At 42.1% G+C, this 16,927-nt stretch overlaps 1 protein-coding gene across 1 annotated transcript in view; it reads left to right on the top strand.

Moving 5' to 3' along the window:
- Positions 1–16,927, top strand: part of LOC126176507 (uncharacterized) — a 403,754-nt gene that overhangs the window by 180,467 nt on the left and 206,360 nt on the right. Inside the window, exon 2 of the mRNA XM_049923663.1 lies at positions 1,849–1,911. Coding sequence (XP_049779620.1) covers positions 1,849–1,911 — 63 coding nt within the window. The remainder of the gene's footprint in view (positions 1–1,848; positions 1,912–16,927) is intronic.

Raw genomic sequence — 16,927 nt, 5'->3', positions numbered from 1 at the left:
AAAGGATTGGAAAAGGGCACAGGTCATCCCCGTTTTTAAGAAGGGACGTCGAACAGATGTGCAGAACTATAGACCTATATCTCTAACGTCGGTCAGTTGTAGAATTTTGGAACACGTATTATGTTCGAGTATAATGACTTTTCTGGAGACTAAAAATCTACTCTGTAGGAATCAGCATGGGTTTCGAAAAAGACGATCGTGTGAAATCCAGCTCGCGCTATTCGTCCACGAGACTCAGAGGACCATAGACACGGGTTCCCAGGTAGATGCCGTGTTTCTTGACTTCCGCAAGGCGTTCGATACAGTTCCCCACAGTCGTTTAATGAACAAAGTAAGAGCATATGGACTATCAGACCAATTGTGTGATTGGATTGAAGAGTTCCTAGATAACAGAACGCAGCATGTCATTCTCAATGGAGAGAAGTCTTCCGAAGTAAGAGTGATTTCAGGTGTGCGGCATGGGAGTGTCGTAGGACCTTTGCTATTCACAATATACATAAATGACCTTGTGGATGACATCGGAAGTTCAATGAGGCTTTTTGCGGATGATGCTGTGGTATATCGAGAGGTTGTAAGAATGGAAAAAAGTACTGAAATGCAGGAGGATCTGCAGCGAATTGACGCATGGTGCAGGGAATGGCAATTGAATCTCAATGAAGACAAGTGCAATGTGCTGCGAATACATAGAAAGAAAGATCCTTTATCATTTAGCTACAATATAGCAGGTCAGCAACTGGAAGCAGTTAATTCCATAAATTATCTGGGAGTATGCATTAGGAGTGATTTAAAATGCAATGATCATATAAAGTTGATCGTGGGTGAAGCAGATGCCAGACTGAGATTCATTGGAAGAATCCTAAGGAAATGCAATCCGAAAACAAAGGAAGTAGGTTACAGTACGCTTGTTCGCCCACTGCTTGAATACTGCTCAGCAGTGTGGGATCCGTACCAGATAGGGTTGATAGAAGAGATAGAGAGGATCCAACGGAGAGCAGCGCGCTTCGTTACAGGATCATTTAGTAATCTCGAAAGCGTTACGGAGATATTAGATAAACTCCAGTGGAAGACTTTGCAGGAGAGACGGTCAGTAGCTTGGTACGGGCTTTTGTTGAAGTTTCGAGAACATACCTTCACCGAGGAGTCAAGCAGTATATTGCTCCCTCCTAGATATACCCGCGAAGAGACCATGAGGATAAAATCAGAGAGATTAGAGCCCACACAGAGGCATACCGATAATCTTTCTTTCCACGAACAATACGAGACTGGAATACAAGGGAGAACCGATAGAGGTACTATAAGTACCCTCCGCCACACACCGTCAGGTGGCTTGCGGAGTCTGGATGTAATGTAGATGTAATAATATCTTCCTCTCGTTCTTCTTCAGTTCAAAGACGTGGTGTCTCGCCTGTTCCGATCTCACTCTAGCCATCTCTTCAGCGGTCTTCTGACATCTCGTTTTCCTTGTGGTTTGTAATTCAGTTATTGTTTTATTACTTTTCCTTCTGGCATCGTTTCGATCTGTTCTAGTCCTTTTATTCACTTTTGTTTTATTAATTCGCTAACCGAATTTCTTCCATTCTCAGCTCTGATGCCTCCATTTCATCCTGTTCTCTTAGACTGTAACTATTCGTACGTGTCACAAACTTCATTTCAGTGGAAAGACTGTATGAGTCAACAGAATATTTTACCATATTATACCAACATGCTCTACACGAAATCTTCCACTACATATGAAATTATTGGATGAATATTTCTGTTATAAACAACACATGCTAATTTATGTTACCTATAACAAAAGAATTGAAAACGCTTAAAGTCGAAATTACTTATGTACGTCTTCGTTTTCAGAATGGCCTGGGGGACTGCGCTGATGTGATCAGAAAGAGAGAAGTTGTTGGCGAGATGTTACTGGTAAGTGCCTTTGTATTATAACTCTTGGCAGAAACGATACGGATATAGTCGTGGAACTTCCGTTCATTTTTGTTATGCACTGCGACAACAACACTCCAAACGGCTAGTAAGCTACACAACTGTACACGATCACTGATATACGCCAATAATTCCACGTATATTGATTTGTAACACGTTTTACGAAAGACAGTAATACATTGTAGCAATAACAAAAAGAAGACAGTTGTCATTCTTTACGTTTTTCTAAGGACCCTGAGAGGTATGAAATATTACATTACTGGACTATTTGGATGCGATTCTCTGTGTGACTTACAGACGAGAAACTGTTAGGCACGATTTTTTGCAGACAGGCGTGGTATGCTTAAACAATAACGTTAAGTTCTATTCGCCGTCAACATTTTCGAATACGATTTTTTTTAAGTCTTCAGTCTCCTGACTGGTTTGATGCGGCATGCCACGACTTATTACGTTCACATACACACGGTGAGCTGTTTTTGTTATGAATGTGGCCGCCCGAAGATACAAGACGTTTTTCCTTTCTGAGACTGTAGAAATGGCGGCAGCTGAAGAGCACTGCTGAATTCCTAGTGCATCAGATTTTTCCGTTGGTTCAGGAATCCGATAATAAGACGATTAGCCGTCAGTTCAAATACTGAAAAGTATAAAAAAATGCCCTCTAAATATCTTCTTCAAAAGATAATTCGGCGACATGAAAGTGTGAGATCATTTCAGATGAGGTATTGACATGGGATTCTCTTTGTCATTTCGTAAACACACAGTTTTTTTTAACTGGAACAATAGACACGTAATAATTCATATAAGTGGCGTGGTGTCTATTTATTTAAATATTTTCACTCACAAAGATAATCAATGCTAGGCCTCACAGTAAATGACTCTGATAATAATTGCACCCTTCCAAGTTTAGCTTCCATAGCACAAAAGTTCGTGTAATTGTTACTTTCTGTTCACAAAGCCCAGTCTTGCGCTATAGCCCATTGGCTCATATCTTCTGTCAGTCAAATAATTTGTCTTCTCACGCTATGTACACTGTTGCATCGTCCATTCACACTTCCTTTTACTTAAGTCCAAACCATTTCACATTTCGTGTTTCTTGATTACATATCTTCTCTCTTGATAAGCCTTCTGTGTCGATAAGTGTTAGCTCAGTCTTCCTTCTCTTCCGTCTCAACTCGATCGACTCTTGTTCCCCTCATTCAGGATTTGAAAAATTTATGCACGGAAAAACAAATGCTAAAACTGTAGTCGAACATCCAACAACGACGCCATGATGAGTTTTTGACAAATTCTTCATTACTGTCATTCCGATCTTCTGAGAACTGTTTTAGTCGAATCGCCTCTTTAAATCGTCCCTCTTTCTGTTTCCAATCCTCTCGTCACTATCCGAATTTGGATCAACATAAACTTACTCCTTCCGTAATTACCGAACGCTAAAGCTTCCATGAACGCAACATCGTCACAAAAACGTACTTCTCTCTCACTCTACCTTCAACTGTTATCTCCTCAGTGTTTATTAAAAGGATAAATGTTAACGTATCTGGTCATAGCACTTTCTATTACGTTAATACTACATAAAATTCATATTAACTTTAGACGAAACTCAACAAACCCCCATTTATAGATTAATTGGATTCTTTTATATTTATGTTGCCATTTAGGATATGTATATAAAAAATAGACCACGTATTGCACTAAATTCTGCATTAAAATCATCATTCATAACTTAAAAAAGTTGGTTTACTATTATTTACTATGGAGAAGAATCTCCGTCACAGTGAGATGGTAACAATTTTCAAAGCATTAAGTGTGTTATTTTAATCCCGGTGTGCTAGTTACGATCGTGGCAACACTTCTTTCTGCTTTTGTTTTAGAACGACGAATGTTGTGCCAGTAGCTATCGAGTAATGCTTCCAGCTGTTATTGATCATAACGTGAACCTACTAATTTCACGTCAATCAATAAGCTGCTTCTGAATAAAATATTGCGAATGCGGTCATTCGTCTTCGTTGCATTCTAGGCCTTGCTGAATCTCACTGAAAGGGAGAAAGAGCGTAGTTATGGACTAACAAGAGGAATCTACAAGTTTCTAGACACCTAAGTAAAACGTGCTCGTCTAAAGTGCGCTTGTGGACGGAGAATGTACAGTACACCAAGAGAAGTTTGTAGCCCTGCTTGGATAGAAAATACAAAAAACCTTGTACGGCGGGAGTTGCGGTTCATACACTTTGTAATCCTATGTATGTTCCATTCATTCCCAAGACATTATAGTACTTTTACGCAAGATTAGTTAACAGAGATAAAAAGATGTTGGACAATGAGATATGTACTGTCTTTACAATTTCTAGAAATTTCGACATGGTTTTCTGAGTAACAAGTGGTGACAAAAATGTATGTATATAAATTCAACTTAGATAAACCTTTGATTCCAGGGGTCTATAGTGGGGAGATTCTGAAGCATGTAGAACATGTATTAGAAACAAAGCATAATGCATACTTAGAAAAACAGATATTTGCTTATATTCCTTTCACCAATGCTAAGTGAAATAGTCCTCAAGTATGTAAAATGGGTATAAAAAATCTGAAACTTATTTTCACTTTATTTTACGTAATGTTAAGTACATAGGATAATTGTTAGGTTGTTGCAGCCAAATGTCATGAAATGGTCGAACAGAAAGTACCTTACACCACTTAACTTACGATGATTGCATTAATACGATGAAAAGGTTCAGAGATCAGATTTTGTGTATCACTCACGTTGTATAATTAACAGTGTATTCAGCAACTGGGTCAACTAAGAAACTTATTGTGTGCTACACCGAACCCCACTCAAGAAGATCTAAGTCTGTGCGTGGAAACAACAAATGTCAAAACACATAATGCATTACAAAAACTTCATGTCAATATTCGCAAATGTCATTATGATTGTGGACTCAGGAGATTATTGAAAAATATAATGTTTGGCAGTGAGGGGAAAATGCATTTCATACACAAGGACATACAGTACACAGTCTCTTCAACGTACATAAACTTCTCAAACATAAATATCTCAATTACTTCTCAATATTATTATATTGTAAGTCTGTCACTATGTGTTTCTGTTTGAACCTGGGCCCAAATTTACATCTCACTCTATAAAAAGCCTACTAATTACCAAAACTATGTACCCAAAAACTGTTATCTGACTTAAACTTGTATGCTAAATTTTGACTAAACAGAATCTAATTTGAATTTGACTGTAACTGGTATCCATACAACTTGTATTAAATGCGCAACTGAAGTAAAATAATTATCTGGCCCTAATTAAAGTTTCCACTTACGTCGCGTCTTGATAACGTTTTTGTAGATTTCTCGAAAACAAAACAGCAAACAGCAAGCAGGCAGTGGCTATGCTAGATTTCTGTTTTTAAATAAAATATCCGAACGGTATTCGAATTGTTGCGTAACATATGGTGCAATGCGGTAAAGCGTAATGATAACCACCTTCAAACAGTGGGATGGGGAGAGTAACTGTTCCTATGAAATGATATTCCAAGACAACGATTTTTGAATGTAGAATGTCTTCGAAAAGACGGACTAAAACTTCACACATAACACTGGTCTGAACAATGCTATGCTTAACAAATGAAACAATGATTTTGGCTGGCTCTGAGCACTATGGGACGTAACTTCTGAGGTCATCAGTCCCCTAGAACTTAGAACTACTTAAACCTAACTAACCTAAGGACATCACACACATCCATGCCCGAGGCAGGATTCGAACCTGCGACCGTAGCGGTCGCGCGGTTCCAGACTGTAGCGCCTAGAACCGCTCGGCCACCCCGGACGGCAACAATGATTTTAAAAAAGTATAATGTTAACAGAGAATTTCAATAAAAACCAAACAGCTTAACCAGGTGATTGTGGGTAGTGGGGTGCTCTTTCTCCCTCAAACTTTCTTGTAAATCATATTCATCCGTGCTGTCCTTTACAATAAATCTTTCTTCATCTAACAGATACAATCACAATTCAACACAATACTACTGAATATGTCCACCACCTACCACAATTCAACTAAGAGTGTATCAGCCTGCGCAGAGGCGAAGACTGTGCCACAACAATGCTGATTGATACAGGAGTAGTAGAATCCTGTGGGACACTGAAAGAGCGTCGTACGGGTTCAGAAGTGTGATCTAGAGGCAATGTTTTGATACAGAAATGGTGAAGGTGATCGGTTGGAGTTTAGCCACGAAGTGAATTACTTTGCCGGCAAGGAGCAACGAATTTTTCAAATGACAATACGACGTTGGTATATTACTCTACATTGACAGCCCTGTGCAAGTTACATTGCTAAGAGCAAACCGGAGATAGCATTTGATCTAGAGAATGGGCTTGTCTAAATTTAACGTGGCAGTAAACTTAATTGTATCCGTAGAAAGTCAAGAGTTTCTGATTCATGTGACTGTAACTTCTGAAGAAGAGTGCGGAAACTGGGGTCTGGAAATAATTTTTGAAGAGACAAAATGTTGACTGGCAGATGGTCCATGGGAAGTAGGCGTCGAAGCAAATACTGTTACGAACTATGAGACATTTACAAGACTAAAACTAACAATTCGTTAACAACCTCATTACGAGGAGAATATACTCTCATGAGCAGTTGAATTGTAGATCCCTAGGTAATATCATGTTGTGGTGTCACTGCCATACACCACACTTGCTAAGTGGTAGCCTTGAAATCGGCCGCGGTTCGTTAGTATACGTCAGACCCGCGTGTCGCCACTATCAGTGATTGCAGACCGAGCGCCGCCACACGGCAGGTCTAGTCTAGAGAGAATCACTAGTACTCGCCGCAGTTGTACAGCCGACTTTGCTAGCGATGGTTCACTGTCTACATACGTTCTCATTTGCAGAGACGACAGTTTAGCATAGCCTTCAGCTACGTCATTTGCTACGGCCTAGCAAGGCGCTATATTCATCAAGAATGTACTCTGAACATATAATATTGTGAATCATGTACCGTCAAGAGCGACGTTCATCATTAATAGATTAAAGTTAAGAATCAAACTAATTACGTCCGCTTTCTGAATTCTAATTCCTTGTCATGTTCCAGACCTCACGTCAGTATAGATCTTCCCTCCTCACGCCAGCCTGCGTGAGCTAAAACGCGTGCATTTCGGCCTCCACTAGTAACACGGTGTTGGCTCTTCTGCCAATACAACACATGTAGCATTCCTTTTCCCTCTGACGTCGATGGCTACGCGTCGTGACAGTTCTCGAAATACTGATAGTGTTGCTGAACCATCATGATAGCTCAATTGCCACCCATAGCGTTCAGAGATTCATTGGGGATGAATAAATCACGCAGTTTTCATTAGGTGATGCTTCAGATATGCTCTGTAGGACCGATTCAGCAGCGTAGGGCGTTTGACAGTTACGACACGTTGATGGTAAAATGATTTGAGTTGTTAGGCAACGTCATATTCCTCTTCACACTTTTTCAATGCTCGATGTCAGGATTCCACTAGTGACCGTGGATGACATATTCACCCATACAGAGTCATCAGTGGAACCCTAAAGAAGTTCCCAGCTGAAGGATCGAACGTCGGATATTTAGAAGTTGGAATAGGAAAATGTTGCGTGCTGACGACTCAGCAGATTTTACCGTCAGTGGCAGCAGCCACGAAAGCATGCAGACTTACATAATACTGGTACAATTTAGAAGTGATGATGTGGTGCATTGTCTTGTTGAAAGCAGAAGTCGCCTGCAGGTGTCCGTAAATGAGAAGGTAGATTTCACGACTTGACAGTAGGTCCCTTTATCGTTTGTAGCGTGGAAAAGCAACAGGTGAGGACTTCCTTGAGGCGTTTTTGTGAATTTGAAATTAATTCACAAGTGTGAAGAACAATTTGTAGCGTATAGGGCTGGAGAGGAAATCTCAGGCTGCCATTGGGAGTTATCTGTAGTTTAAGCTGTTGAAGAACGCAAAGGATGGTTCCCTTTCGGGAAAGAATCCTACACGGAATTACTGTAGCGAACTCTTCATTGTGTTGTGTGTATACGAATGGAGGCTGAGCACACAGTAACAGGTTCCTCCCAGGTGGGCATTATGAGGGTCTACGGACAAAGGACGGATTAGCAGGAGTGAGTGTCTGGCCTTAAGTGGTAGGCTCTTACAGGTAAGAGCTGAGAGGGCAGGTAACAGCTGCAGATGTCTGAGGCTAAGTGTTATTTGGAAGTACGAAGACTCTGAACAGAACGAACACACTAATAATTTAGGGTGAGGCAAGGAATACAGATGCAGTAAGCGTAAGAGTGATACGTGAGTCCAAGAAATGCAATGGTACGTATACAAGCACCATCTGTAATTGCAGGCTTAAGTAGATTCTACACTGTAATTGTGTACACACTATAGATAACAAACAAGGCTGTCTTGCAAGGTGAACATAATTTCGGACAATGGCGTTGCACAGTAGTCATTATCACGAGTAACAACGCAAATTACCTATTATTAAATATACTTTGACGATAAGCGGCTATTGTCATATCAGAAATTACTCCACACATATGCTTCTAAATGAAGCGATACGTGGTTATTAATGTATCAGATTAATTTAACATATTAACCTTGTCGACAGTATGTACATCTTAGTCTTTGTAAACTATACATCCACATTTAAAGGAACAGTAATTAGTGTCCCTAGACATTGTATCAAATAATAATATGTATAAAAAAACATAAAAGTAAGAGATATTCAGTCTAAAATTAAAGTTATTGCAACCATAGAACCATTTAATTTAAAAAATTCTCATGCAACAAAAACTCTAAATCAATCATTAAATAATAATTACCCAGAATAATAATTATAGTTGACAAAAATAAAGGAAAAGCTTAATGAACAAATATAAAATAAATACACAGCGTAAGATGAAAAACTTCATATCATTGATTCCACAAAACAGTATTTTTAATTAAAACATTGAAGCAGATTTAAATAAAGAAATACTCGCCCTTTAAACAAGGAATGTTTAAAGGCAATCAATATAAATTAATTGCAGCATGATTAGTAGAGGAATGGTGGTCCTAATTTCAATTACACTTACATTTTCAGTTCATTTTCATTCCATTTCAATTGCACACTATATGTGGAACTGTTGTAAGAAGGGTGTTATGTGGTGGGGAGCTACTTGAACTGAGAGATTAAAGTATGCGACATTGATGCTAATTGTAGAATGAAGGCTTTCACGACCGGTTGACATGGCTGTTGATATACTTTCCGGGATGTGAGGTCGTGGTCCAAGAAAAGGAGCAGAAAAGTTCTTGGACCACGACCTCACATCCCGGAAAGTATATCAACAGCCACTGATACTAATGATGTAATGGGTTCACCTCCTTTGGCGCGATTCTTGCAGAAAGCTAGCGGCACTGGTCTAGATGAGACTGATCGAATGAACAACCTGCTCAGACATCGGGACCCTAATGGCTTCATACACTACTGGCCATTAAAAATGCTACACCAAGAAGAAATGCAGATGATAAACGGGTATTCATTGGACAAATATATTATACTAGAACTGACATGTGACTACATTTTCACGCAATTTGGGTGCATAGATTCTGAGAAATCAGTACCCAGAACAACCACCTCTGGCCGTAATAACGGCCTTGATACGCGTGGGCATTGAGTCAAACAGAGCTTGGATGGCGTGTACAGGTACAGCTGCCCATGCAGCTTCAACACGATGCCACAGTTCATCAAGAGTAATGACTGGCGTATTGTGACGAGCCAGTTGCTCGGCCACCATTGACTAGACGTTTTCAGTTGGTGAGAGATCTGGAGAATGTGCTGGCCAGGGCAGCAGTCGAACATTTTCTGTATCCAGAAAGGCCCGTACAAGACCTGCTACATGTGGTTGTGCATTATCCTGCTGATATGTAGGGTTTCGCAGGGATCGAATGAAGGGTAGAGGCACGGGTCGTAACACATCTGAAATGTAACGCCCACTGTTCAAAATGCCGTCAATGCGAACAAAAGGTGACTGAGACGTGTAACCAATGGCACCCCATACCATCACTCCGGGTGATACGCCAGTATGGCGATGACGAATACACGCTTCCAATGTGCGTTCACCGCGATGTCGCCAAACACGGATGCAACCATCATGATGCTGTAAACAGATCCTGGATTCATCCGAAAAAATGACGTTTTGCCATTCGTGCATCCAGGTTCGTCGTTGAGTACACCATCGCAGGCGCTCCTGTCTGTGATGCAGCGTCAAGGGTAACCGCAGCCATGGTCTCCGAGCTGATAGTCCATGCTGCTGCAAACGTCGTCGAACTGTTCGTGGAGATGGTTGTTGTCTTGCAGACGTCCCCATCTGTTGACTCAGGGATCGAGACGTGGCTGCACGATCCGTTACAGCCATGCGGATAAGATGCCTATCATCTCGACTGCTAGTGATACGAGGCCGTTGAGATCCAGCACGGCGTTCCGTATTACCCTCCTGAATCCACCGATTCCATATTCTGCTAACAGTCATTGGATCTCGACCAACGCGAGAAGCAATGTCGCGATACGATAAACCGCAATCGCGATAGGCTACAATCCGACCTTTATCAGAGTCGGAAACGTGATGGTACGTATTTCTGCTCCTTACACGAGGCATCACAACAACCTTTCACCAGGCAACGCGCGGTCAACTGCTGTTTGTGTATGAGAAATCGGTTGGAAACATTCCTCATGTCGGCACGTTGTAGGTGTCGCCACCGGCTCCAACCGTGTGAATGCTCTGAAAAGCTAGTCATTTGCATCTTACAGCATATTCTTCCTGTCGTTTAAATTTCGCGTCTGTAGCACGTCATCTTCGTGGTGTAGCAATTTTAATGGCCAGTAGTATAATTATCGATTATGAAATGTATCTTTCGTCCATCCTCGAATCTTTCGTGGCGTCGGGTGAAATCACACTCGTGGGCGCAGCCAGAATCGAAGTATTCTTGGTGGTGTGCAACGCTTGAGACAAATCGCGCAATTTACTGTTTCACTGATTTAATAGGAAATGTTTATAGCAGACACTGCTAAACGTGTAAGATCAGTCTCGCTTTGACTCACGGAACAGGATTAAACTTCCCAACTCAAAAGTCAATAATTAAAAGACCTGGAGCTATCTACATTCTTTTAGGTAAGATTCCGAGATCCTACTACAGGACTGGAAGTACTGCTAACAGTTCAGTAAATCAGATTCAAATGGCTATTAGCAACTGCTGTTGATAATTACCCTAACGACAAACAGGAACAGTGTCAAAAAGGAGAACGTCCCTCTGAAAACATCATTCTCAGATTTGCACAAAAACGAATGAACTTTGTTGGTATCAAATAACCCTACAAAATTGCATCACTTTTTGCCTAATCATTACTCACAGCTATCTAATGTCTCCAATTTTCCTCTGAGTTCTTATCTTACTGAACAAGTTCACACTAATTACTCCGCAACACCCAAAGAGAACTACAGGAAACCGCGTGAACAGATATCGACGCCTACGCATGGGAGTGCACTTTCGAATACTTTCTAGGCTTTCCCTACCGGTAATGTAACTCTATTGATCCCAATGGTTCACTAACTCCAGACACCAAATCACAGGCTGTGAATAAAAGTATGGAAACGCCTGAAACACGACACATTAACATGCCTGATACGGTGTAGGCAAACTGTTGGTATTCGAAAAAGGTGCCAGCCGTCTCGGAATGGATAAATATAGGTCCTGTATGGTTTTCAAGGGAATTTTATACCATTCTTACTGTGAAATAGCGGCAAGTCCAGATAACAACGTTGATGGATGTTGATAGCGATTACGCACCCTTCTCTCCAAAGTGGACCACAAAGACTCGATATTGTTGAGATCTGGTGACAATGGGCCCAGGACAGATGCAACAATTGGTCTTCTTGCTCACAAAACCAATCCTGGACGATGTGAACTGTATGAATGGAGGCTCTGTCGTCTTGAAACATCACATTGGGGAGCAAACACCATACGATGAGGTGGACCTGATCAGCAAGAATGATCACGTAATCCTTGGCATTAATACAACCTTGCTGTTTAACCATGAGCCCAAGGAATATCACTATATGGCTGTCCAAATCATCACCGAAGTTCTGCCATGTTTCACTCGTGGAGCGTAAACTCAGCCGGAAGTTGGAGACAGTGTGAAACAAGGCTCATCCTACCAAATGACTTTCTTCCGTTGTTGCATAGTCCAGATTTTGTGGAATCTTTTTTCTTGTTACATACGTCTGTATTTCTGAGTGGTTTTGGAAATCCAGCTTGCCCTGCAGTTCCCTCATTCTGGAGCTCCCATCGTGTTGTTTTGTTGCTGACAGGATTCGAGAGCGCGACATTCTGTTCTGCAGTGGCTTTTGCAGCTGTCGATCTCTTATTTTTCCTCGCAATCCTCTTCAGTGACCCTCTGTCACTTCCACTAGACAGATAATTTCGTCCTGCTTACCGCCGCGCGGGATTAGCCGAGCGGTCTAGTGCGCTGCAGTCATGGACTGTGCGGCTGATCCCGGCGGAGTTTCGAGTCCTCCCTCGGGCATGGATGTGTGTGTTTGTCCTTAGGATAATTTAGGTTCAGTAGTGCGTAATCTTAGGGACTGATGACCTTAGCAATTAAGTCCCATAGGATTTGACACACATTTTTTTGTGACTTACCTGACAATGTTTTCCGTTTTCTCTGTATGCGGTAATCTCCGATACGGTGCCTCTTGAAGCACCAAACACTACGGCTACCTTGGTTATGGAAGCGCCCACCATACGATCGCCAACAATGAGTTCACGTTCGAATGCACTGAGCTCCGACATAATGCACTTACAACTACACAGAACACTGTTGTGAACACGAGTGCCACTTGCAACGTATTGGCGACATTGCACAGGTGCCGCTCGTGATCAAATACAACAACGCAACCTACAGGCTTAGCTTTCACCTGCATTTTTGTTCAGGAATGCATTTGTACGTTAAAACGCAAACTCCGCCCCAGAGGGCCCGCGACTTGCCATTCGAACTCCACAACGGTTGTTACCAGACTCCTCGATTTTGTGAGCTCCCAACTGTTCCAGGAAATTGTTTGACACATAGGACTTTCACCCAATCAGAATCTGAAGTAGAATTTAGGCACTATTATTGACCACTCCTCCTGCTTGCCGCACTTCTGCAGGACATTCAGAACCCCTTCTGCACCACTTGTCACGGGGAAACTCCTCTCAGTGTTAGCCAACCAAGTCGGCTCCACCCGGCACCCATTTAGAAGCATTAGGGAAAAATCCAGCCCATACTCTTCAGGTCGAATGGAACGCCGATTATCCCTGATACCGGAAACTAGCTGAGGCGACTATTGTACCGACACAGGGCTAGAACACCTGAGGTGGCCAGGAAATGATACGTTACAATTGTTCATTGTTGTACGAGTAAGTTCAGAAATTTTTGTGACTTAGTACTGCAGTGAAGTTTACAAGTACGAGGCGCATTCAAGTTCTAAGGCCTCCGATTTTTTTTCTCCGGACTGGAAAGAGATAGAAACATGCGCATTGTTTTAAAATGAGGCCGCATTCATTGTCAATACGTCCTAGAGATGGCAGCACCGTACGGCAGATGGAATTTTACCACCAGTGGCGAGAATGAGAACTGTTTTAAATACTTAAAATGGCGACGTTTTCCTTACTTGAACAGCGTGCAATCATTCGTTTTCTGAATTTGCGTGGTGTGAAACCAATTGAAATTCATCGACAGTTGAAGGAGACATGTGGTGATGGAGTTATGGATGTGTCGAAAGTGCGTTCGTGGGTGCGACAGTTTAATGAAGGCAGAACATCGTGTGACAACAAACCGAAACAACCTCGGGCTCGCACAAACCGGTCTGACGACATGATCAAGAGTAGAGAGAATTGTTTTGGGGGATCGCCGAATGACTGTTGAACAGATCGCCTCCAGAGTTGGCATTTCTGTGGGTTCTGTGCACACAATCCTGCATGATGACCTGAAAATGCGAAAAGTGTCATCCAGATGGGTGCCACGAATGCTGACAGACGACCACATGGCTGCCCGTGTGGCATGTTGCCAAGCAATGTTGACGCGCAACGACAGCATGAATGGGACTTTCTTTTCGTCGGTTGTGACAATGGATGAGACGTGGATGCCATTTTTCAATCCAGAAACAAAGCGCCAGTCAGTTCAATGGAAGCGCACAGATTCAGCGCCACCAAAAAAATTTCGGGTAACCGCCAGTGCTGAAAAAATGATGGTGTCCATGTTCTGGGACAGCGAGGGCGTAATCCTTACCCATTGCGTTCCAAAGGGCACTACGGTAACAGGTGCATCCTACGAAAATGTTTTGAAGAACAAATTCCTTCCTGCACTGCAACAAAAACGTCCGGGAAGGGCTGCGCGTGTGCTGTGTCACCAAGACAACGCACCCGCACATCGAGCTAACGTTACGCAACAGTTTCTTCGTGATAACAACTTTGAAGTGATTCCTCATGCTCCCTACTCACCTGACCTGGCTCCTAGTGACTTTTGGCTTTTTCCAACAATGAAAGACACTCTCCGTGGCCGCACATTCACCAGCCGTGCTGCTATTGCCTCAGCGATTTTCCAGCGGTCAAAACAGACTTCTAAAGAAACCTTCGCCGCTGCCATGGAATCATGGCGTCAGCGTTGTGAAAAATGTGTACGTCTGCAGGGCAATTATGTCGAGAAGTAACGCCAGTTTCATCGATTTCGGGTGAGTAGTTAATTAGAAAAAAAATCGGAGGCCTTAGAACTTGAATGCACCTCTTACTGTCGGTGCGTTCATACATCAGGAGGTCACTTCATTTTAGTAACGTTACTGAAGATCCTGAGCGATACAGTCACAAATGTATTGATAATAATACACGTTCGCGTGTAAATAAGCACTATTAGTAAGAACATTTTCTACTTGTTAGCGAATACTGTACACCTCTATAAAAATACCTTCGTCCGATTCGTCACCATACTGAATGCAATAAAATATTATTAAAAAGTATTACCACTTTCCGCACAACACGATTTACATTACGATATGGCACTATCTCTGGGTTCTTACGCGGATTCCGACAGACGCTAACTGCCTCGTGTCCCTGCTGGCTCCGCGGCTGACAATGCCTAAATCAAATTACAAGCGCCCGCGCGCTACTTAAATGTTCAAATACAGGTATTGTATAAGGTGGGATGACAGCACGCTGACTGCCAATACGCACACTACGGTGCATTCATACGACTAACGGCCAAGACTGGTGCCGGTATTCTCGCAAAAGGTCTTGCACAGCAAATAATTCCATACTTCTCTGCAAAATTACCATTGACTTGAATAGCTCTGCAGTGTCAAACTTAACGGAATGAAAGTAGCAGTAGGAGATAATTTAGTGAACTGCTTAGCTGTTTTGGAAACACGAGGCGTGTTTTTTAAGTATGTACCGTTTTGAAATGAAAAAAAAAGACGTGCTAAGATATCTCAATAATTTTATTTTTACATGAAACTCTGTACCATAATCTACGCACTGACGCCATTACAGTCTGATTATTCCTTGTTTACGTTGTGTACTGCGTGTTTAAGATGCCTCCCATAATCGTGAGTCCCGCCAACTGTAAAGAACGGGCTGTTATAAGATTTCTTAGTGCTAAAGGCCTAAAAGCGATCGATATTCATCGTGAGATATGTGCAGTTTACGGAGAAAACATTATGAGTGATGGAATGGTAAGAAAGTGGGTGAGAGGATCTGAAGATGGCCGCACAAATGTACATGATGAACAACGGAGTGGGCGTCCTTCGGTCGTTAATGAAAGTTTGGTGCCGGAAGTGGACAATAAAGTGAGAGAAAATAGACGCTTTACGATTTCCTCCTTGCGGGATGACTTTCCTAATATTTGTCGTAGTGTTTTGTATGGCATTGTGACCGAGCACTTGAATTACCGAAAATTATGCGCAAGTTGGGTGCCGAAAATGTTGACGGATGTGCACAAAGCCAAACGTTTAGACAGTGCATTGACTTTCCTTGAGCGGTACCAAAAGGACGGTCATGATTTCTTAAGCCAAATTGTTACGGGCCATGAAACATGGGTGGCCTACATCGCACCAGAAGCAAAGCAACAGTACATGGAAGTTGAGCAAGGGGATCGTTTTGCTGCAAGACAATGACCGTCCGCATGTGGCGAATCAGACCAAAGCTCTCATCACATCTTTTCGATGGGAAACTCTAGATCATCCTCAGAACAGCCCCGATCTTGCGCCCAGTGACTACCATCTGTTCCTGCACCTGAAGAAACACCTGGGCGGTCAGCGTCTTCAAGACGATGACGAAGTCACAACAGTGGTGATGCAGTGGTTAACAAGTCAGGCGGCAGACTTCTATGAGGAGAGTATTCAAAAACTGGTACAACGTTATGACAAGTGCTTCAATATTGACGGAAATTATGTAGAAACGTAGATTAAGGTACAAGCTTTCATGTAAAAATAGGATTATTGAGATCTTAGCATCTCTTTTTTTTTAATTTCGAAACGGTACTTGCTTAAAAAAACACGCCTCGTATGTTACAATAATCACGTTTAATTGGCTGATCCGATTGAAATTTGGAAATCGAATTGCGTATCATTTTTATTAAATTCCGTCACTTGAAGGGATCTGTCATACACCATCCTTTCATTCCTCTACGCCAACGTGATAATTTACTCCTAATTAGAATTCATTAGTTCTTACATATGTGGGTTTGAATGGATTCAGACCATACTGTCCACAGTCGTTTGCTATGTACTGGATCTCTTCAATTGAGGCGACTTTTTTGCTCGTGCTTAGAATATTCATTGACAGTGTTCGGGAGCTTCTGCTGATCACAATAGCCAGTAACTCGCAGCGAGCAGTCGACCGCGTGTGGTTTCTGTGCCCTTTAGTGAAGAAGTGGCCCGGGTTGTCATCGCTGCTCATTTGGTTTTCTTGTTCAACAATGAACCGAC

Source organism: Schistocerca cancellata, chromosome 3 (assembly GCF_023864275.1).
Source record: "Schistocerca cancellata isolate TAMUIC-IGC-003103 chromosome 3, iqSchCanc2.1, whole genome shotgun sequence".
NCBI lineage: Eukaryota > Metazoa > Arthropoda > Insecta > Orthoptera > Acrididae > Schistocerca > Schistocerca cancellata.
The sequence above is the reverse complement of the archived record's forward strand: the minus strand, read 5'-3'. Positions and strand labels throughout refer to the sequence as shown.